The sequence below is a fragment of the Strix aluco genome, chromosome 3 (assembly GCF_031877795.1).
Source record: "Strix aluco isolate bStrAlu1 chromosome 3, bStrAlu1.hap1, whole genome shotgun sequence".
In the NCBI taxonomy this organism is placed as follows: domain Eukaryota; kingdom Metazoa; phylum Chordata; class Aves; order Strigiformes; family Strigidae; genus Strix; species Strix aluco.
This window is the reverse complement of record NC_133933.1, coordinates 39,863,932-39,887,484: the sequence shown is the minus strand read 5'-3', so window position 1 is coordinate 39,887,484 and position 23,553 is coordinate 39,863,932. Positions and strand designations below refer to the sequence as shown.

At 41.0% G+C, this 23,553-nt stretch overlaps 1 protein-coding gene across 4 annotated transcripts; it reads right to left on the bottom strand.

The window, feature by feature from the left end:
• Positions 1-3,011: 3,011 nt before the first annotated feature.
• On the bottom strand, positions 3,012-21,855 carry FAM98A (family with sequence similarity 98 member A). Of its 4 annotated transcripts, none has more exons than XM_074818234.1 (9): positions 21,444-21,855; positions 21,072-21,150; positions 17,927-18,075; positions 16,015-16,149; positions 13,174-13,358; positions 10,781-10,861; positions 9,324-9,440; positions 6,396-6,563; positions 3,012-4,877 (listed from the first exon to the last, which is right to left on the bottom strand). In XM_074818234.1, exons 2-9 carry the CDS (start codon positions 21,122-21,124, stop codon positions 4,122-4,124), a joined length of 1,644 nt encoding a protein of 547 aa, XP_074674335.1. In that variant the 5' UTR covers positions 21,125-21,150; positions 21,444-21,855; the 3' UTR covers positions 3,012-4,121. The 4 variants fall into 4 exon arrangements, with proteins under 4 accessions (XP_074674335.1, XP_074674333.1, XP_074674334.1 ...); XM_074818232.1 differs by lacking the exon at positions 21,444-21,855 and adding an exon at positions 21,341-21,415; XM_074818233.1 differs by lacking the exon at positions 21,444-21,855 and adding an exon at positions 21,249-21,359.
• Between the last annotated feature and the right edge of the window lie 1,698 nt (positions 21,856-23,553).

Here is a 23,553-nt window from a genome sequence, read left to right as displayed (position 1 = left end):
ACTTCCAAGACTCTCTACTACAGACCTAAATATAGCAGAACTAAGAATAAATCACGTGAGATGAGCAGACAGATGAAGGCTTTTTGTGTGCTGGCCTTCATTAACCAAACAGGGAGCTGAATTAGCTTCTAGTACTTTAAGGACCCACAGGAGCCTTTTGGACACCCAAAAAGAGTCATCAGATCTGTGAAAATCGTCTTACTCCTCACTCAACTCTGCCCACTTCAACACAGTTTCATTTTAATTTCCCAGATGCATAACCTGTTAATGGGGAATACTCATGCCACAGGACTTTTCCAGCTCCAGCCACTTCTCAAACTGTCTACTGACACAAATCTTGCTTCCCTTCTTCCCAGTTCTCTCATAGGTACTTGACTGGTAAGTGTCTAGTTTCCAATGAGGCCAGGGGTTGGTTGAGGCACTTGCCACTTTCATTGACTAAGATGCAAATAGCAGTTTAATGGACACACATAATCAAAGGCCCCACCACGTTAAAGCAGGTTACCCACATGCTCTGGCTGAGAAGTCTAACCCATAGCTAGAGGAGCCCCTCTGGGGGCCAACAGCTATAACGGCACTTCAGGGGTTTGACTAGAGAAGTGGAGGAATCTCATCAAGCGAGCTAGGGATTACCAGCCAACACCAATCCTAAAGATGACAAACTACTCAAACTACTCAGGGAACAGCTACAAGCAAAAAGGCTTCCTGGGGTGCGTGATGCATAGTGCAAGTTCAGCTTGATGCCTTCCCTTGTGTTACCATTTTACACACAATAAGGAATAAATTTTTATCCATTCCTTAGACCGTCAAGGAAAACCCAACTGTGACCACAGTGCACATAGATCGTAGTATTCTCAGTCACATACTAATACGTCTGATGTGGGAAGAAAGCATGTCCCCTGCTCCCCATAGTTATTTTACCACACAACAACACTTGAGAGGGTGATCCTAATAGATGGAATGGAAGGGCAAAGCAAGCAAAGCCTTTAGGAAACAAAAGTTATTACAGAAAAGCAGATGGGAAAAACAGAACAAGATGCCTAAAGCTTGTAGAAGAAGAGTGGCAAGAACAACCGTGGTCAAAAGGAAGAACACTATTCCCCTGTATAAATGCTTGCTTACTTAATTGCCTTCTTCATCTGATGGTGTTCTGCTTTCAGTCACGACGCACATGAAATCAAGCACATCTATCCAATCCACCACAAGCCTAATGATGTCCACAACCCATCTCTCGTCTCCTAGCTTCCAGTTAAGAGATACCTTCCAGTGCAGCAGGAATCATCTTTGGAAAACAGTAAATACCAGAGCATCATACAGACAGTAACAAAGCAGTGGCTATTTGCTTTCATTAATCAAAGCTGCTCTTCTCTACATATACAAAGCTTGTTTTCTCTGGAGAAGAACAAAGTCACAGCACACTAGGAGGAAACAATAGAGTAAGGAAAAACAACAACAGCTGGCAGAAGCAAAGTGTTTTCTTTCCTGTTGGAAAAGTAAAGCCTCCTGTTTTGCCACCTTCTGAATTGATATTTTTTTTTTTTAAGCTTTCCCCCTCAAACAGCAATAAAGTGGGACTCAGCTTACCGTAAGTCCTGGAAGAGAGAGGAGGAGAAGCAACATATTTTGAGGAGAAAAAGCTAGCTGGAATAAGGGGAAAGTTCTGTGCTCCTACTCCACCTCAGCATCATTCACCATGTCACAATGTGCAGAGAGACTATCCACTGCAGCAACAGCCATAGCCTCACAGAGAAACTGTCAGCTCTAGCACAGAAAGAAGTCTCTGAAGGTGCTGATTCAACTCAACCAGAGGCTCTCTTAAGAGCCTCCTGGGTTGCCTCTTGCTAGGAACAGGTTTGCAGCACTCTAATGCACTGATAGTAAACACCAAACTCTTTACAGTGAGGAGTGGTGTGAACAAAAGCAGGTGTCACCTTGAAGATATCACATTCCCAGAAAAAGGCTCTTTAACTCTGTCAATCTCTCTACCAGTCCAAGGCTGACTCTGTTACAGGAATCTTAATTCTTAAAAAATTCACTAATCATTTTTGCAGCTAGTTACCAGCCAATGCTCATGACAAAGGAGATACCTTCTCCGGAGCACCGTCCTGTGAGAAACCATCAATACATTTGTGAAGCAGCAACATTAATTTTTAGATGTTCATAATTTGAACTGTATTATGCTGAGATAGATCTATATCGGTGATCCTCAAAGACCTGGATTCAATATAGAAAACTTTTCCCTCGTCAGGCTTGTTAACGTTGTTTGAAACATTAAAAAATGAGGAGACGTTAAGTCAGATTCCCAAGTGCCTTTCAGAGACCTTTGCTTCCAACTTGTGAATCATTAGCAGCACCTAGTGGCTGCAATAAATTAAACAGATTTTCAGGTTGATCATGGAATTAAATACACAGAAATGTTCTAAACAATGTTTATCAGCTTATTTACATGATTGGCTTGAATTACAGCGTCACACAGATTCTCTCAAATGCTCTTACTGTTTCTGTAATCCAAGGAACTCCTCCTGCCTGCATCAATCTGGGCTGAGCCCCAAGGACACTTCGGGTAGCCAGAGACTGCCATCAGCACAGCCTCTGCTACAGCAATCCAAGCACAGTAGCAGGAACCTATGTTTTCCACAAGGCTGGAGAGCATCAGGAGAATTCCCAGAAGCAGCATACCATGTTCACATGGCATGCAGAAGCATCACCTGGGAGATGGGTGCTCACACAGAATAACTTTATACAGTGACACCCAAGAGAGCCCATACTGTTACACCAGGTCAGAGGGAAGAATAGAACAAAACTCAGAGCAACTGAAGATCAATTCCTCCTGTCCACTCTTGCTCTGACAGCTTCTCAGGGCACAGAATACACAGTACGGCTGGGATGACTAGAACATCTAAAATAGATTAAAACATAAAATAGATGAAGCAGAGAGAAATCCCCACAAATTTCCAGCTACTGTAGCAACTGCTTTTTACTACCACAAAGAAAAAGAAACTAAAGCAAAGTGAACATACAGATACTTTTATTGCTCACCTTTTATACAACAGCACACCTTCAGCCATTTTCTTTCACAGCTTGACAATGTTTATGTACACAAAAAACCCAGCAAGAAGCATTATGTGGCTTTCAGTAAAGAAAAAAAAAATTAGAACATCAAACTCAGCCAGGCTTTGTTTTCTGCAGCAATAATAAAAGGGCTTCCTCCAGGCAGGAACTAATCTTCCCAGGCCGTAGTGCATTTCTTTAAAAAGACAACCCCCAAAACAAATTGCCCTAGATTTGCTGAGCCAGTGGTATTAACTTGCAAATAAAATAAATTTCAATTTGTCATTTCTTCTAGCTGATTTCAAGTAAAAATTAGGTTTGGAGAAGGAGCAACTTGTTTTGGATGGATGCAGGTCAGTTTGAATTGCTACACCTAACTACAGGCCTACACACACTATCGGTTCACAATTTAGCTTAGTTTTAAATGATCTTTGCAGATTTTGGCGGCAGTCAGTCTTCAGAGTTGAGCAGGTGGGAAAACTTTGTTTAGCAGGAGATAAGGCTACCGAACATGGCATCCATAGCAGAGCTCATATAATAGACAAATAACCTGTTTGTCAGAGGGCATTCTCTGTGCGTGCGCACAAGTGTGTGTAACGTCTTCGTGACTAAAACAAGAGGTCAGCAAACCAAAAAGCAATACTCAGAACTGGTTTTAGAACATGTAATTGAACAATGATTGGGGGAAAAATGCAGAAGTTCTATTGTGTATTATAATAGACAAATCAGACCAGACAGGTCTTGATATTTCTCTAAATCAAAACAGAAGGCAAACACAGCAGGTAGTTTCAGAACAAAAGTGTTTTGAGCAGAGGGAACCAGTCCAACACCTAAAAAGCATGGCTACTAGTTGATGTTTAGGGTGCAGTGGGTAGGGATGATGCATTTAGTTCAGCAAGGTTGGGGGCCGGTCTACAGAAAGTTGTTCTTTGCTCAATGCAAAACATCCCACCCAAACAGATTCTACTGCCATGTACAAACCTGTACTAATTCAAGCAGCAATTAAGCCAGGCCTCTGAAACCAGGTTTCCATTACATGAACTCTGCTGAAGCAAAAATTTTTAGCAGCCTCAGCTTGTGAAGTGTCTTCCTTGTCCAAAGCCAGATTGATTATACTGATAACCTCCATGCTGGAAGTGCTGCTCAAACTGCCCCCCTTGATTAAAGTTCTGTCCACCTCTGCCCCCCCAGCCTCCTCCTTGACCTCCACGGCCACCACGACCGCCACGGCCACCCCTCCCTCCTCCACGCCCACCCCCACCTCGGTCACTGTGGGACCCACCATCTTGGTATCTGTTGTCTTGCTGGTAGCCACCACCCCCTTGGTAGCCACTTCCTGAATATGAAGATGACTGGTAGCCACCATAGCTTCCTCCTTGGTAGCCACCGCCACCACCACCACCATGGTAGCCGCCTGTTTGAAAACCTGCCTCTCTGTAGTTGCTCTCCCTGTAGCTGCCATCCTGGTAGCCACCACCTCCACCATCTGTCCAACCTCCTTGAAGCTTGTTTCCTCTTCCACCTCCTCTGCCACCATGATCATAACCACCACGTCCTCCTCGTCCCCCTCGGTCATGGCTTCCTTGTTCATGACCTCCTCGCCCTCCATATGATGAGTCATAGCCTCCTCTTCCTCCTCGGTCATGACCCCCATGGTCATAACCTCCTCGCCCTCCATATGAGGATTCGTAGCCACCTCTTCCTCCTCTGCCACCTCCTTGTTGCGGACCAGCCTCTGGCCTTTTCTGCCACGGTGGCATCTCAGGGGGTGGTGGTTCAATTTCATTGGGCCTTCCTCCTCTGTCAGGCACTCTGCCCATTAGCACCTGCAAAGGAAAAGGGAGAACTGCTGTAGGAGTTGTAACACCTCACAGAAGAGTCACATTTACTGATACACACCACAAACAGCAGCCACTCAAGAGTTCTTGCATCCAGAGGATTTCATCAAGGCAAACTTTTGTCTGTTTGAATGTGACAGACCTTCGTGCCCAATTAATAAAAACTGAATAGAGATTATCTAGTACTCCAAGCACTACTAACGAGACAAGTCAGGAGACCCGGGGTTTTTGTTCAAACAGCAGGCACACCAGTAGAGGCAGCATCAATACAGTCTTTCACTAAACTGTTTACTAGTGCAGACTGCTAGTCTCAAACAACCACAAGTATAGCGCAACACAGTCCCTCTAACTAGTGCTCTGAATTGCTGTAGAAGCCATTGGCTTGGTAAACAAACTGCAGATTTTTATTTTCAGTAAGGACACGCAAAAACTTAAACACCAACTAACAGGTGTCAGACAGCACTGATCAGAGTTGAGCAAGACTCTAGGGGTGTTTAGCTGTCTAAGGATGCTGTGACATTAAGAATTTAGCAAGACAAAATGGGACAGGACATTTGCATTACTTGAAGATTTTAAACGATGTAACAGAAAAACTTCAATGGAAGCAGGTTACTTTGTTACTTTATGTTACTGTCTTGGAAAATATTTAATATTGATAATGGAGATAACAGAATATGGATCGGCACCAGGGCAGTATTGCATTCCTAGTAAAACATACATATGGTCTGATGATAGTCACACCTGCCTTCCCATTTAATTTCTTACATTCCAGACTCCAACTACACTAAAAAGTTATTGGGGTGGAGTGGTCAAATCAGCACACCACTATTCTATCCCAAATTAATTAGAACTTCATCTGAAATACAGTTGGTACCCAGAAGGCAGAAAAGCATGCATGTGCACCCATAAATTTTAAAGGAACAAGTACACTGCTGTACATAGCTACTGAGCTTTGAGTTCAGCACGTGTGCTTTTGTGAGCCTACTAGTCCTATGAAATGATAATTTTTGAAACAAAGTAAATAGCTTAGTCTAAATCATGTTCCTACTATGTCTTACTAAGACTGCACACTTGACTATAATCTCTTTTATTTGCATACATAGGGGACTAACTTGTAAGAGCCTTGCTTCGTGATCTTAATACATTCCATTTAGGTAGACCAGAAAAACTGTTACTATGTAGGTGTTATTTTAGACACAGTGACAGAATTAGGTAGCAGCAGTGTAATGACATCAGTAATTCTGGTAAGACAGAGCAGGCCTACTCCCACTGAAAGTAATCAAAGATACTTCAGCAATTTTTTACTGTCCTAAGGAGCACTCTGAACCTAAAAGGTGAAATTGAAGTTCCCATAATGTACTGATGCATAATCTGGAGTACAGAAACACCAAGTTTCTCGTCCTTTATTACCAAATTCCACTTAAATCGTAAAAAAATGGGATTTATTACTACACTCAAATTAGTTAAATATTCATAACAGAACAAGCCATTTGTCACCAAAGGTACCTTATTAATGGCACATGCAGTCTTCTCTCGGATGGACCCACTGCTCGTTCTCATAATCTTTGACAGATCCTGCCGAGCTGCCAAGAGATTGGCAATGGAAATAGTGCACTTAGTAGATAAGAGGGCACGTTTTGGCTGATAGACTTTAGCCAGTTTTTCTGTTTGACTCTGTTGGAAAGAAGAGAAACAAAACCCAGTCAGCTAATGTAATAGGAAAGCAATGGGACACCTCACCAAAAGAATCAAATCAATACTGAAGAACAAGACACTACTACAAACAACAAAAATTAATATAAAAACAATGAGAACCACTTTATAACTAAGAATCACTGCAACAAAGCTAGCATTTGTCAAATTAACTTCTTAATATAGGAAACACTAATCTGAATTGCCAAGACACTGATCTTCTGACAGTTTTAAGATTAACAATATATACATGCAGACTGTATTACTTTCAGGCAATCACAGAAGTGTGTTGTATGGTTATACAACTTACTGCTAATGTCTAAAAGATACTGAAACACATCTGTGTCCAGCCTCCAGACCTCCTCCTGTGCCTGCACCCTGAAGCACACCCATTCCAGTTAGGCTAGCATCCCATCACCTATCTCAACACTGCATCAGCAGAAAAAGGCTGCAGTAGGTCTTTCACACTCTTCATTCCAGTCAGCTTCTTCACAAAGGCAAGCCGTCAAAAGGTACTTGCAGAATTCTCAAGTGCTTGCTCTAATTCAGTCCTTTGTCTCACATATGTAGTGCCCAGGCTAAAAATGACATCCTACACGTAAACTTTTCCTTGTATGTGGAGTATCTCTCTTCCTCTATTGCCTTTTGGCATTAACCATACTGGCTTTTTTGAACACCTCAAAAGTATGACAGCAGTTTTCCAGATGACGGAGACAACAGAAATCTGTGCCACCAGCCATGAGTTAACACACGAGTTACATCTATCTTCAGTTACCAACAGAGTATAATGTGTAGATACAGTTAGGATAAACCAGATTGCAATCTGCACACAGACAAAAGGGCTGCTTTTTGTCTGGACCCCAGATGACAGCAGTGGGGACAGGCAAACCAGGTTTTCCAACAAATCGCTTGACACAGCAAATTTTAAAATCCTATTTTCCATCTAAAGGCAGAAAACTGGAATTGGGAAGAAGTGAGAGTATGTATTTCCAGTCAACTCAGTGATAAGTTTTTAAACCAAAAGCTTCTACCTTTATATTACAAGTTGAACACAGTTTATTCCAAATGAAGGAAGACATGCACATCATTTACCTGACACTGGCTAAAGACAGGAAAAGCAACAGTATTCACCGGAGTAATAGTATATTTCTCCCTGGCAAGTTTGACTGAGCTCTGCGCAGAGCATTTCGGTGCTATGATATTATTGTTTTAGGTGAAACTCGAAATTTTTGAACTTAAAAAACCCCTAATAAAGTTTTTACTGGTGTTTCTACTATCTGGAGAAGTAGCTATTTAGTTATACTACTGAATTCTGATACTTTTCAAATTTTAAAATAAAAAAATTACCATCATGTATTAAAGCATCATGAAAAGTTACTGTTAAAACAAACTGTATTGAATGTCTGGAATACCACAGCCACATTCTCCAATTTTATATTGTTATGGTCCTAAAAACTTTAGATTTGCATTTCAATAGATAGAAATGCATATATATAATTCTTGTGAAACAATTTCACATAACTAGTCTAGTCCAAAGACACCTGGAAAGTCTCCTAAGGAAAAAACAAACAAACATAGATTTGGATGCCAAAGCTGCAACACAATTAGAAGCCCCTGGTTTCTAATCTAATCCATACTTTTCCCATTTTTCATTCACTATTAAAATATTCAATCAAATAGTTCTTCAGTCATCTACTAAAAGAACTGAGGAACACAAGGTTTAAGAGATAGTACACCAATAGAAATCCTACTCAGATGATGAAGTAGAAAAGGGGAGAGGTCACAGTTTATTATTAAAATAGTTACTTTTTGAATAAATCATTTATCAAGAAAAAACACTTGATGATTCATGTGTCACAGTTTATCACTAATAACTCAGTCTTAAGCACTGCCAGCAGCATAATCAACAGCATGTTAGCAGATCTGGTTTAGTCCTAGACAATAAATCATATGTACTATTTTTTAAATCTTGTCATTCCTTTTTCACTATGAAATACAGGAAATAGGGAAACCATGTCATTATTTTTAAAAGCAGAATATGTATCACACATTTGAGAACGGTCAGTGTTACGTTAACGGTTGGACTAGACGATCTTCAAGGTCTTTTCCAACCTAGATCATTCTGTGATTCTGTGATACTCAGAGAGAACAGATGTCATGTCACAGCCACTTGCACGATTCAAAGACAAAAGCAGCACATAAAATATTACTCTGTCTATGAGGTAAGAACAAGTAGTGCCTTAGCAGCTTTTCTCATGTGCATCTGTGGAGCTGTGCTTTCAGACACACTTTGAGTTAAGGAAACCTGACCACTGTGGACAGCACAACTTACTAGTTAAAGGATGGTCTAGAGGAAGATGTTTTTCTACCATCACACAGAGACAGCACTTAGTGATTCACATTATGGTACTCTGAACACAAAGGGTTGGATCAGTAATCTCCTCTTACTATTTTTTTCTAGTGGCCTATTTAACTGTATGTTTTGGCTTTGGTGTATAGTTACACACCATCTACCTTCTCAATTTACATACTGTTTTAAAATCCAAACAAATCAGTTTGAAGTAAAATTTTTTTAGTCATCTTACATTGTCATAAACTTCTTCAGAAACTCAAACCAAAACCAGACAACTCCTGTGATTATTTCTTACTCATGAAGGATGAAACAACAAAGAAGCAGTTTTCCAGAGATACTTATTATAAAGCATTACCATCAACCAGAACTTCACAGCAAGTTGTTTGTACCTTAGCTCTATCTGACCAGCCAAAGGACTGCACAGTAACATCCAAACGTTTGACTAACAGTTTTCTTCGGACTTCATATTCATTGACTATGGCTTGATTAATTGCTTCAATTTTTTCCTGAAACAAAAAATTTGCAAACATAAAACCTAGAGATTATAGATAAAATGTTTCTACTTAAGATAATAAACTATGTGGATGGGAAAGAATAACCCACAGAGATATTAAAAAGGGCTTAGGTCTGCAATTATCTACCTTGTCAAATGGGCTCACAGCAAGCTATGCCTGCTGACACTATTTTTCTGAAGGCTTCAAAGGCTCCGCTATCCTCATGTTTAGCCTTCTACCATTTCTAACAGCACAGTTGTCTTGTTTTTCAGAAGGGACATAAAAACTGCATGCACTGCTGAGGCATTTCTCAACACCCACCAGGACAAAGAAGTGAAAGTGAGAAAATACTACATGCTACAAACTGAAGGGGATGCAAGGACATACGTAAGTCCTAGGGACCAGTGTCCTTGCCTTTTTAAAAAGTAGTAAGCTTAAGGACAAAAGATAGAGCAAAGAAAGAGGACTAAAAGTAAGTAACGTACTGTAAGAGGATCTTGATTAAAGCACAATCTGCATACAGACAAGACAACTAAGTGTCGCATGGGGAGAAGTCACCACTAGAAACACACCTGGTAGCAGACAATGGTCTAGTCAGAGCAACAGTTGAGATATGCACCATTAAGGAAATAATTTATGTATTGGCTGAAGCCTGGCTGGATGGGGGCAGTGGGACCCACTTTCAGCCTCAACAATACAAGCACTGAAGGAAGCAGACTGCTGGGACTAGATGAGCAAGAGACACAAGAGAGACTCGCAGTCTTGCAGCAGTAGCCATAGTTTCGTGCTGGTGCAGCAGCAGTATCTAACACAGGCACCATCCTTCTAAAACCCAGCTGGAGATGATTGTGCCTCTGCCACCTGCCACACAGCCTCTCCCAGCTTTCACCTGCACACTCACTGCTTCTTGGAGAAGAGGCTATGAAGGAAGCAGACTACTCCAGCAGGACAGAAAGAGAGGAAGAAATGATGGGAAGACCCACAGGTTAGCTGGAAAGAAGCCACAGGAGGGGATGTGACAAGATCTCAGCAAGGCTAGGTCACACAGACAGCGCTGGCAAAGGGCAGGAGAGGAAGGCTTAAGCTACTGCACAAGCATGCAGGTCAGCACCACCACTGTAAATCTCCCATTTTGGAAAACTTTTGCCTGCATCTGGACATACAGATTCACGAGCCTAAGATCTTACCAGTTGCTGAACATTTATTGTACCAACATATATGTAAAGTACTGCAAGAAACTGTCTTATTTTCAGAAAGAGATGAGAAAAATCATTTTGCAACATTACACACAGAATCAGTATTTTTATATACCTGAAAAACGGAAATAAGCTTTAACATCTGCAACTACTTACCCAGTGAGCTGGTCCCAGTTGTTTCTTCAATAAAGGTTTTCCAACATGATTAGGTGGAACCTTTGCTAGAGTTTCCTTCAGCTGTTAGGAGACATATAAGACTGTAAGCATTGGCTAAAAAAAAAAAATAAAAATATCAGCTTTTCAAAGATTAAAATTACAGGAGAGGACTCTTGGACAGTCATAGGCATGTCAGAGCAACCTCCAATATCAAGTTGTTTTCTCTGGGACAGAGAACCAAGCACACTTCCTTTGGAAAGCAACTATTTTTATATGTCTGGTAGTCTTGGCTGTAATTATTTAAAAATTAAGAGAAGGAACTATAGAGTAGATCTACAGTTAAAACAGAAAGATACCATGAGGTACAGTGCCCCTTGAAGACAGAGGGATTATTCTACACATCATCTCTTTAATTCTGAAAAAACCCACACTTGCATCAAAGAGTTTGTATTATGTGAAATATAACACAACCTAAAGAAGGACCCCTCTTTACAATCAAAAGGAGAAAATCTTCAATATGAAAATTTAAATTTAACTTGCATTTTAGAAGTTTGGGCACAACTTTGGTTATCTTTCACATCTCAGGATTTCTGAGGACTTCACGGGGAAGAAATGGAGTAGCAGCGACAAAAAACTTGGAACAAAAGCAGGCTGGAGTTATGAAAACACTTTTCCACTGCTGCAAGCCACATTTTTCAACTTCCTTAGCTGTTCATTCCAGCAACTGATTTAACACAGTGACTGACTGGTTTTCCAAAGGTGCTGAGCCCAATTTGTTAACTTGAAGATTTTAAAACCAAGTGCTTTCAGAACAGTAGAGGTAGCAGTTCATTCAAGTATCAGCAGTTTCTTTTTTAATGTGGTGGATCATTAACAAAGAGAGTCAATTATACAAAGATCCTGCTCCAAACTGTACTGTGTATGTGTGAAGAAAAGGATAGCTTGATTTTCACATGCTAGATCAGCATATTGCCATTCTAAGACTCACTTTTTAAAAATCAAGAAAACTTTAGGGTGATCTCTTAACTATAATCTTACAGTCAAGAGTCAAATTTTCACTCTATGTTAGTTTTCACACCTTCTCAACTTTATGATGCAATCTCATTTACAAAGTGAAATAATTTTTTTCAGTTATTAGTCAGCTTTACTTTCTTCTTCTCAAATACTACCAACATCTGAAGTCTTCAGACTGTAAGCACCACAGCTATATATGATTTCTAAAAAATCCTGTAGGTTAGAAATTCCTGATGTATTAAGCTATAAGGACTGTTCCAGTGTTTTTTTAGTATAACCACCTACGGATATAAATAAATCAATGAGATAACATTCATTTAACCTTAATGATTTCACAAGGTGTATGCAAGTTTTGACTTTAAAGAAGATTTTGATCTACTTTGTGTTCTGCATTTTTATATAGTCTCTTTCACCAGCAAAGCTTGCTAGCATTGTTCATTGTTATGAATATTTTCTACCTTTTACAGAAAACAGAAGCACTATTTAATGCCCCAACCAGAAAACAGACTGCTTCCATTCTACACCTTGGACTTCTGCTGGAAAACCATCCTCCTCTTCTTAAAGAAGTAAATCCAAACTGCTTTCTTGCAAAGAAATGAAGCACTATTTTCAGTTGCTTGGGTTTAAGTACAACGCAACTAAAAGGTTAGTCAAAAAACTTCTCAAAGTATTTTGGGGAGTTGTCTTTAAAGTTCACAAAGGTTCTCTTCTGCTGTTCTGCTCTCCCCTATCCTGCAAGTTATTTAATGTAACTTAAAAACTTTCTGTCCTCCACCTTGGGTCTGTGCACTGGACAGTCCACTCCATTTCTCTGCTTTATAAAAATTACTCAAACAAGAGTAAATTTATTTTTAAAAAAACCCACAACAACCTGGAGAACACATACATGTAAAGGAACAAAAATAAATAACGGAACCACAAGAACTGATGAAGCCTTAGGGAAAAGGTGTAAGCTTTACTTCAGTTACAACACCTTTTAACCTAAACATTTTTAAAACAATAGGTTCCTGTAAAAATTTATTTAGGTGTATGCCTTGGAATATGTTTCTCCTTAATATTCTTCCTGAGGCCTAAGGTCAGCATTTTCCATGTCTTCTGCAACAGGTGATGACATTAAAACCTAGAGCGGTAAGAAATACCTCACCCCATAAGGCAATGATAGCAGTAGTCCCTGACCTCGTGCCTTGGCGTGGAAAAAGCCTTTAAATTCAGTTTCAAAATCCTGACTCTTGGCATACTCAGTAAACCATGTTAACTCTCCTTCACAATTCAAACACTGGAGTTTCACAAGAGGCAAATCTGTCCCTGGTAGCAGAACTATTTTCCATCAAAACAGTAACATCATAAATATTCTATTTTTTTTTTCCTTTGGATCTTACTTTTTTTTCAATTCCACTGAAGAACTGGAACATCGTTATGTTGGCTGGAGGCTTGGACATGCCTAAAGCAATACATATGCCTTTTAGCTCCTGAAAGACTTCACTGCCACCTCCTTCCTGTGCTTTTTTAGGAGGGGCGTTCACACACAGCATTCTGGCAGCTTCCAGTTCTGAGATGAGGTATGCTGGGTAAGAAAAATTAGATTTCAGCATCAGATATAGCCGAGTTAAATTATTTTAGAACCAGTGAGAACTCAAGTGCTTACAACCAACAAATGTGCAAATGGACTGTTTTAGAAATAGTTAGGGCTGTAATTTTGGTATCCACAGAACGCTCATATTTCTACTAATCACTGACCCCAATGCTAGAAACACAACAAACAGGGGAAAGGTTTAGTACAACCAATTAAAGCCTGGAAAAAAATCCCTATGATTCCAACAGGTATTAATCACATAGTTCAACAGAACACAGCTCTTTTCCTTCAGGCTTTGCCCAGCAAAGACAGGAGACTAGGAACATGGAAGTAAGCAGGATGAGGGACTGGGACATGCACTTTAAGCTAGACAAGCAAGCACTCGTTAAGGCTCTAGGAAACAAAGCAAGGATATGAGTAAAGAGAAGTGAAATGCTGGATGAATCTCCTCTACTTTCCAAGACAAGATGCAGAGTGGAAAAATAACTCCACTTTTAAAAGTACTGTTGAGAATTCAGGTATATAGTAACTCCAGAAAGAAAGGCAGTAACTGATGAAATAGAACCTGCAGTGTTCTTCAATATCAGAACTGCAAGAGCCTATCATCACATAATTGTTTTATCTAACAAAAAAAAAAATCAAACTCACAATTTCTGAATGTGATATACACCCAAAATTTCAGCATTAAGTGTCATTCACTGCGATACAAATTTAGCACACAGCCTCTCCTTGCAACTGTCACAGCTTTAAAGTTTGAATTGAAAAAATACAGAGGTTTAACAATACTTTTATCATGAATCATACTGGGTGGCGATAACAGTAACATAAATATTTCTAAAAATAAGGATTGAAAAATAGATACTGCACTGATAAAGACAGACTTGTGAGCGGGGATGTAAAACCCACGGCTATACAAAAGATTAAGAAAAGAACAAAACATTTTAGTGATCTCTAGAATTTCTTCTAGATCTCCAGAATGTCTTCTGCTAAAGACGCAGAACACCTTATAAATGATAAAGTTCTTAAAATACGTAAAGCAGTGAAGAATTCTTTGTAAGTTCTGGCAATGGTATTTTATACAGATTTTTCTTGTATTCAACTTCCAATTATTTACACCCTGTTAGTACCTCCTGAAAAAGAAACCAGCAGCAGAATTTTGTTTCAGGAATTCAGAGATCACTTTCAAGCTACCTTCAACCTCCTCTGACAAAGACTGAAATTTTTAAGTCTACCACTGTAAATATTCTCCAGATAGTGATTCTTTTTTGCAGACCTTTTCTGAACCAACCTGAAACTCCTGTACTTTTTATCTTTGCAGATGCCAGTACTTAATATTGTATTTTCGTGATGCTGCACTCCAAGATAATCCTAACTACTTACATTTATTTGGTGCTTTCCTCTACCAGCAATACTACCACATCTTCCAATTGACATAAACTGTGCTGCACTTCGTTAAAATGTAAAATAACCTGGCATTCCATTAAAGAAAGTTATTCTGTTTCTCCTGAAAAGATCTGGGTTTACAGCTCACATACAAGAGGATACCCAATAAATTAGCTTAATGTAGGTAAAGAAAGCTATGCAACTATCATGGTACACAAAAAAGGAGTTTGGCATCTATTTCAATTCCACATTTGAGAGTAAACACAGTATTCCTGCCAGATGGGATACCAGAGCTCAGCTTCTGAACATAGCCTTATATTACCAAAAGGTACATCACAGAGGACCTCTGGGATAAACTGTGTGTCACAGACAAGCCAAATTTATTGAATGGCTTAGCTTCCAGAGAATAAGCTGAAGGGCAGATTGTTTGAGCTACAAAATAGTTTAAATGCAGTAATTACCTCACTTCATCTGACATTTTTGAACATACTATCAAAACAAATTCAGATAAAATCTTACTACTCATCTTTCTCCTACTGTTGAAATACAGGAACCTAGTCCGTAATTCATTTCTTACATCTTAGCTGCAGGCAGAACTAAATTTCTGTTTTGAAAAGTTACAAGAATCATCAGCAACTGAGGAAGCAAATAAAACATTATTTTAATGTTAAATTTAAGATCAAATTAAAATTAGTATTACAATTTCTGACACTTGCAAAAATCTTTTTTGAAGCTATTTGCTTAGGGAGATGATCAAACAAACTGGGAGCCAGGGTAAAACATTTTCTCTTTTTCACAATTCCAATGGCTGTCAAAGTGTAGGAAAATGCAAGTCTTAGTGCACCTTGCAAGTCATCATGGTGGGGGCTCCAAAATGATGATGCATCTGATGTTAGTGGTCATTTTTACAACCCTTCTAAACAAAGTTCAGTGATTAAATAAATCCTGACAGAAGTCTTCAAATTATTCCCTCTTCAGAGAACCTTTTGAGAAGTCATAGGACAGGCTTTTTGCTGGTGAACACGAAAAAGGTTAATACTCAAGAGTATCTTCCATCATATACTGGCTGCAGAGTGACTGGTAAATTTGAGACCCAAAAGTATAATATTCTGACACTGAAAATTACAGTGAAAAACAATTCATAATTTTAGGTAATGATTTTTATACATTGTGGTAAACAAAACAGTATCTCATTAAGTGTAAGAAACAATACTATGATTCTTTCACAAAACCAGATTTGCTTGCAAGCACCCCTTTAACTTACTAAGCAGCAAGAGACAGTTCTTCTGATTATGAAGGCGTTTTGTCACATCTCCCGATGTTAATGATGCATATGGACAGTTCATTTCAGCCAGCAACCCACTCATTTCAAGTTGAAATTCTTCTGCTTCATTTGGACCTTAGAAGGAAAAGAATAATAATTTTTTTACAGTAAATATATATATGGCTATGATTAGAATGAATTAGCTATTTAAAAAAAAAATAAATTAAGCTTTGCTCCAGCTGCTATTTAACATTAAAACCTCGCTTTTAACGGAAGCCAAATGCTTTCTTTGGGTTTCTCAAAAAGACAGCACAACCTATTTGAAGCCATGATATTCCTCATTATTGTAAAATTACATTTCATTGACAGCTTTTCCCAGCTACAACAGACATTGGCAACTTCTACAATGAAAAGCGACATTAAGAACATCACAAATTTTACAGGGGTATTTTAAGTATCAACTAACTCTTCCCACTACAAATGTATTAGATACTTCTGAATAATATGGTTTGAGCTCTTACGTTTTTACTACTTCTCCCTGTAAGCTCAACATTTGTCAACTGATCTTACTTCATACCAATATCCTTTAAAAATAATTGAGTCACAAAACTTAGACTGATACTTGTGTCAGAAATTAGTGAAACTAATCTGAATATGCTAAGCCAAGTTATGCAAAAAATAGTGATTAATGAGAGGTAACAAGTTTTTCTTCTGTTGAAAAGGGACTTCAACCCAAAATGTCTGTTATTCATAAACTCAAGTCCCAAAATTAAGGTAGGACTTGATGCTACTACAGATGTTTCTATCACTGTATTTAGAGAATTTGAAATAGGTGTTAGAATACTTCTGGCTTGTATTTTTACACAAAATGTATAGTAGGAACCTTACACTACTAGAAGAGGTGAGGTGATGTATTGTTACAGAGAAAGGGAGTCAAATACACTCAAAGAAGAAAGGATGGACATGTCAAAAACAGAAAGAGGAAAAGAACAGATGTTGAGGTGAAAGGCAGCAATCTTTGGCCACTGAGTAGATTGATAGTTAAGCTTATAAAGGCATTATGAGTTAATAACATTAGATATTCAGAAGTACAGGTTATCATAACAATTTGATCTGTAGAATGTCATGACTAGTTGACAAAAAATAACATTTTTTGAAAACTACAGTTTGCTTCCTCCACCAAATCAATAAACAAACATTTTATGACTAGATATTATTAGATATTAGGAAGAAATTCTTTACTGTGAGGGTGGTGAGGCACTGGAACAGGTTGCCCAGATATGTTGTGGCTGCCCCCTCCCTGGAAGTGTTCAAGGCCAGGTTGGACGGGGCTTTGAGCAACCTGGTCTAGTGGAAGGTGTCACTGCCCGTGGCAGGGGGTGGAACTATATGATCTTTAAGGGCCCTTCCAACCCAAACCATTCTATGATTTTCAGGCTCCTTCTCACAGTGTTTGATCAAGAGGGAAAAATACATAGTAAGCATAGAGTTGAGGTAACCAACAATAAAAAGAAAATATGGTTACTGTAGTCATGAGAATTTTTCCCTGAACAGTAGGTATTTCTTACATCAAAATTACAGACAGAAGCATTGAAATAAAAGTATTCTCATGATCCGATTAAAAAAACCCCATTGTTTCCTTAAATCCATCCAAGAACTTTAAAAAAATATCTATGGTTGAACAATTAAAAGAAAAAGCTAATTTCAGAAGAAAGACCGTTTGATCCTCACTATTATTTCCACCTCTACTGGCTATTCATTAGGCAAGTTTGAGGTGGAAAATATCCAAAATCTAACAGCATAGAGACAATACTCCTTGGTACAACAGATTTAGTAATTCTCAGCCCAAATCTTTACGGCATGCAAGAACACACATTAAGTGCACGTTTGTGCTAGAGTTATGGCTACTTACTGTTAGTTGCCTGCACATTTTCCTCTAGTTTACAGAACAGCCGTAACTCAGATACCAACCAAGCACAGAGTTTGGTGAATTCAGGGGAACTGGCTCCACGAGAGACTGCCTGAGCCAGCGCTCCGTCATCTAACAATGGACCTTTGTAACTGACAAGTAAAACAAAAGCACAGTTCATTAACATTTGCTATGACCGATGTCCTGTGATATTTATTTTATGCTGTATACATATTGAGAGCTACACCCTCATCATATCTGCAATGCTGAACATCTAAACTGATAAGTACTGAACTGTAAGAAAAAGCATATTGAAAACATCTGAGTAAACTCGGTATTTCCATGCACATTAGCTTACTGCCAAAGAGACTGTGTCACAAATTATCAAAGGTTTCATCCTAGAGAATGTCATCACATATACAGTGGCAACTTCTCTGCCTCTACCTCTTGAAGATGTTACTTACAATATAACTATCTAGGGCAACAGCAGTTTCAAAGTATCATTCTCAAGCACTGCTTTACAGTATGTTGAATAATTACTGCTGAACTAGTGCATCTTTTCTGTTATTTCCTATCATGTATTAAAGGATTGCCATGCAAAACAATGCCTTCAATACAAATGTTATAAAAGTGATCTGCAAAACAATATCCTCCTTTGAAAAATTACCTTTTTTAATGGGCACAAGAAAAATAAATAGAAATATTTCTTTGCATAAACAAAATAAGCCAAAATGAGGCCTAGTGTAAGAAAACATGAGTCTACAGATCGGGTCTTAGAAGACATAGTTTTCGGACATCTGTGTACTGATACTCTGTCAGGGGGAGGAAGAAGAATAGGGAGAAGAATGCCTTATTAACCAGGTAGAAGCACAAAGTCTGAGCTTACCAGAGTATTTAAGAAAAAATGCACAGTATTGTTTTGATAGACTGCATCCAAAACAGAAAGACATCCAAGAGTGAGCACAATCAACCGAAATCCCTCTTTCAAACCTCCAGGCAAAGTCACCCACTATGTCACAGCAACCCAGTGAGTCCAGTCAACTCTTGGCAAACCTCAGAAGTAAAAAAACCCCTCTCAAACAGCAAATTAAAATGTTAATTTCCACACTTTGTTCTTGTGCCTAACATCACATATAAAGGATTTGGACTTCACTGTAACAGCCTGTTACTTCATCCAACCAAAATGAAGAAGTCACACTCAAAAGTAACTTTTACCTCACAGAGCAGCTCGATTAGTGACACAGAGTTAATCTACTAGCAGCTGGTGGGAAGCTGTAATATGATGTATGACAACGCTACTACATTACCACAGTAGGCCAGACAATTCCAACAGGCTAATTAGAAGTTGTTTAAGTCCTGTCCCAGGGACATTTCAGACCTACACATGTATAGGCACATCTGGGACTCAGAACAGAAACATTCAGTTACAGATCAACATAGAAGGGAAGTGATGACAAGCCTTTGGCTTTGGCAGGATCTGTATTTAATCACTGGTCACATCAGAGGACCCTTTTCTAGAATTTTTCTTTGACAGATATGACATTTTGTCTGTGTTATCTCTGCTATTTATGACTTCAGCTACACATCTACCTGGCCAGTAATCCAACTTGGAGATTCCTGACAGCAAGCAGCTTTTTCCTTCCATTTTTGCCAATGGCACATGTTCTAGAGCTACACTTCTCTTTTGGTAACATTCTGCTGTCCGGTTTGTTTGCTTTTTTGATAGTTCAACAAACTGACTTACAAAGCAAGAGGCCACTATTTGAGCACCTCAAGCACAAATCCAAAAAGAAACAACTCTTTGATGTGTAATGCTATTAAAAAAAATAAAATCAAGTAATATATTAGAAATGTCTTCAGTATCTGGTTAGAAAAAATAAGTTGAACTGTGAAGGACCATGTTGCTACTGCCAGATCTTAGAACCTCAAACACCCCAGTCCTTCCAGAGACAAGGAAACAGAAATCATTTAGTCACATGCAGCAGTTTTCCTAGCTGTTACTAATAACTGTTGAAGCCCCATGTCTTTTGCCCTCCAAATTTTCTTTTCAACCACTGTTGACAATCTTGGTTGATATGACTTATTTTTTAATCTCCTTTCATTGTTTGCTTTATTTATTTATGTCAAAAATAGACAGCAATGTTTTCTGTCTATAATTACACAGATAAGAAGCACAAATCACAACTCCTTCAAGTCACTAATATCCTTTTAAGCATATGGCAGAAAAAAGAAGCCAATCACAGTATGTGCATCATGGCAGAGACCTTTTCACATTTCAGTCAGAGAAATACCTGTCAAAACAGAAGCCTATTTGTCAAGCTTTGGAACTATCATCACCAACTTAGCCTGGAAATATAATCTTTGTTGCAGTATAATGACTCTAGCCACAAAGTGATTTATGGGAATGTGGCCAATGTGAGTAAATACAGCTGTTTGCCTAGCAGCAGCAGTAAAATTGTAACTGCTTCTTGTCTGAACTTCAACAGTTTACAGACATGCAAGCTTACAGTAGGGCACGTTCTCCTTGCTTTCCCTTTCACATTTATATAACCTTTACTGACTCTGACAGAGTAACAGGTTTAAACAACAAGTTTCTTGTGCTATCTTATATTTTTAAAAAAGGGAAAAATACTGTCATTTTTCTTGCTATTATTTTTCACGAAATATGAAGCCTGAAAGACTTCCTCTCCCCTGACTTCTCTTAAAAGGATTCTTTCTTCCTTCTTCACCCTCACTCCATCGAACAGAGGGGTTACCGATGAGATGGCATCACGAGAATCAAGGAGATCAGCACGCACTTGGAGATAAAATGTTTGCAAAGGCCGTACCGCTAAAACACCGCCTGTTCGGCTTGGTACTTTTCTCAAGCCCAAGCGGCACCACCACCAGCCCCGCTCTGGAGGCGGCACCCCAGCTCTGACGAAAAGAGACCTCTCCGGGGGCTGCGCTGGGCCGCGGGCCTCCGGGGCGACACCGGCCCCGCCTGCCCTTGGCGCCCAGCGGCGCTCCCCGCGCCAGGGAGCCGCACCGGGGCCGCCCTCCTGCTCCCGGCCCACACCGGCCGCCCGAGGACGCCACGGCCCCGCCAACGGCCGCCTCCCCCCGCCCCAGCCCCGGGACAGGGCGTCGCTCGGCCGCGGGCACCTACCCCAGATCCTCCAGCGACTCCAGCACGTCGCTCTCCAGGAGCTCGAACTCCATCCTGCGGCGGGGCACGGGGGGCGAACCTGCGCGACAGCGGGACTCAGCACCCCCGGTACCCTGGTACCCCCAGTCCCGCCACCCCTCCCAGCCCGGCCCGGCCCGGCCCCGCGGGGGGGCTCACCGGTCGCACCCCGCACCCGCCTTGCGGTGTGGGGGGAGCGCGGAGCCCCCGGCGAGCTCCCGTCCCGTCCCCACCCCGGCGGCCCCACGTACGCTGCTCACACGCTGCTGCGCCGCCGACTGCCGGGTTGGCATGTCAGGGTGGGGAGGGAGGGAGGGGGGAAGGGAGGAGCAGGGCCCCGGCCTGACCCCTCACCCGGCTTTTCGAGGGCCGCCCGCCGCCACGCCTGATCAGCGCGGCCTCCTTCCGCGGCGGTCTCCGCCTACCCCTCGCGCCAGAAGCGTTGCTAAACGAAGACGTGGGTGCGAGGATGGACGCCGGGGTGCTTCTGTGGGGAGGGAGCCCGAGACGCGCAAAGGATCCCACGTTTCTGTTCAGGCGGCACGGCGGGCAAGCCCGGAGGAAGGACCCCCCTCCCTCCCCACCGCGGAACCCACGCTGGAATGTGCTGTGGCGAGCGGTGCCGCGGCAACAGGCGGCGGGGGACGGGGCGGCAGAAGGGTCAAAATGCATCAGTGAGCGAGCGCTTCCCCACCCGGGAGGGCCCACGGCACCACCGGGACCACAAATCCCAGCATGCCCTGGGCCCCGCGGGGACACTAGTGGCCGCCGTCGGGCCGCCTCCCGCCGCTGCTGGGGGCCCGGTGAGCTCTGGCGGCGGATGGAGGCGGGGCCTTGTAGCAGATGTTGCGGTTGCGGGGGGAAATAAAATTAATAAATTGAAATTGCTGCTTCCGTGGGTCGCGTTTCTCTCTAGGCGGGTTTGCGCCAACCGGTGTGTGGTGGCCTGTCCCTGCCGAGGCGGCGGGAGCCCGTGCCCGGAGGCGGCAGCGGTGCCTCGGTATCCTACTGGTGATGTGGTTTTTGAGGATGCTGAAGCAGTGCTGGCCATAGCAGAGCCTGCCCCACTTTGTGCTGACGGTGAAACTCCTTAAGGCATTGCTCTGGCAGTTTATTGAAATTGTTTTAAACTTTGGGGGCAGGGGAGGGGTGCAATCAGTCACTGCTTTCAGTTGCTTAGTTGCCAGCATCTTCAGGAAGGAAAGCCAAGCATGTGGATGAAGATGCATCATTAATAATGAAAAACTCAATTATAGGGTCATAGGGAATAATTCTGTTTGCTCTTTCTAGTTCTCTTCAGCAGTATTGCCATATTGCCTGGGACGCAGCAGTCCCACAGAAAGCACATCAGTACTAAAAAGGAAGCATGAGTAAGAGAGCAAAGTATGTTGTAATAGCTAGGCCATGCCAGGGAAAGCCAAAAGCGCTCATGCCAAAAATAATCACAGTCTGTCACCAGCAATGAGTTGATGCTCCAGCAGAGGAGTCCTAGCTGCCTGTACTTCATGAACTTGTCAGGCATAAAGAAGAAAAGCTGTGGTCAAATAAGTAGGGATCTTGTAGCCTCATGATAGGTAGGAGGACAAAGAAACTACCTTGAAGGGCTAGAAAGAAGAAACTTCACTACCAGCTCAGTCACCAGTTCTGCTATATTAAAGACAGGTCAATCTACACATTTAGGAGAAAATTGCCTTCTAAAGACAACTTAATGTGAAAGGAATAATATGGGTATTCCTGTCTCTTTGTGTATTTGCTTCTAGTTGTATAGTGGTTGGTAAAGGGCAACCATAGGCTATTTCCATTTTTAAAAAAACCTAAAATAGATTAAGGCTCCTGGCAAGCTGCCTTATCACTGCTGGTCTAAACTTGGCTGTAAGAATTTCCTGCTTTTCCTTTAGTCTATTCATTTTGGATTTATTCAAAGCATCTCAGGTGTTCTGCCTGGGAGCCTTGCCTGGGTGGGCAGTCTAAGTCGGGGGTTTGGGGGACTGAGTTTTTTCCTCCCAAATTCAACATAGTGGCTGAAGGCTTGTAACACTTTTTTTGATGCAACGGTTGGGTTCAGCTTGCTTGCACAGCTGGAAGTGTACCGAGCAGGGCAGTATGTCCACAGTCTGCCCCTGCTCCTCAGTTCCTGCTGCTTCTGGTCATGATAATGTTTAGCCCTTATTTCTGAGCCTGCTGCTTTTTTTCTTGTCCACAGACAAGGACTAAACATAGGGCTTAAAAGTCTTCATAGTAGCAAGCAGTACATGATACGATTAATTTTCTCATATGAAGACTGTTTTTGTGTCAACTCGACTCTGCACATGTTGAGAAGCAAGGATTTTGTGTTAATTTCATGGAAAGACTTGCTGTCTTATCCTATATTTACTGCAGGTGAACTCTGATTTACACTACTCAGATGATTCAGATAAGCATAGGCACAGGAGAAGGGTTGTATTCATCTTGGTGCTCAAGTTAA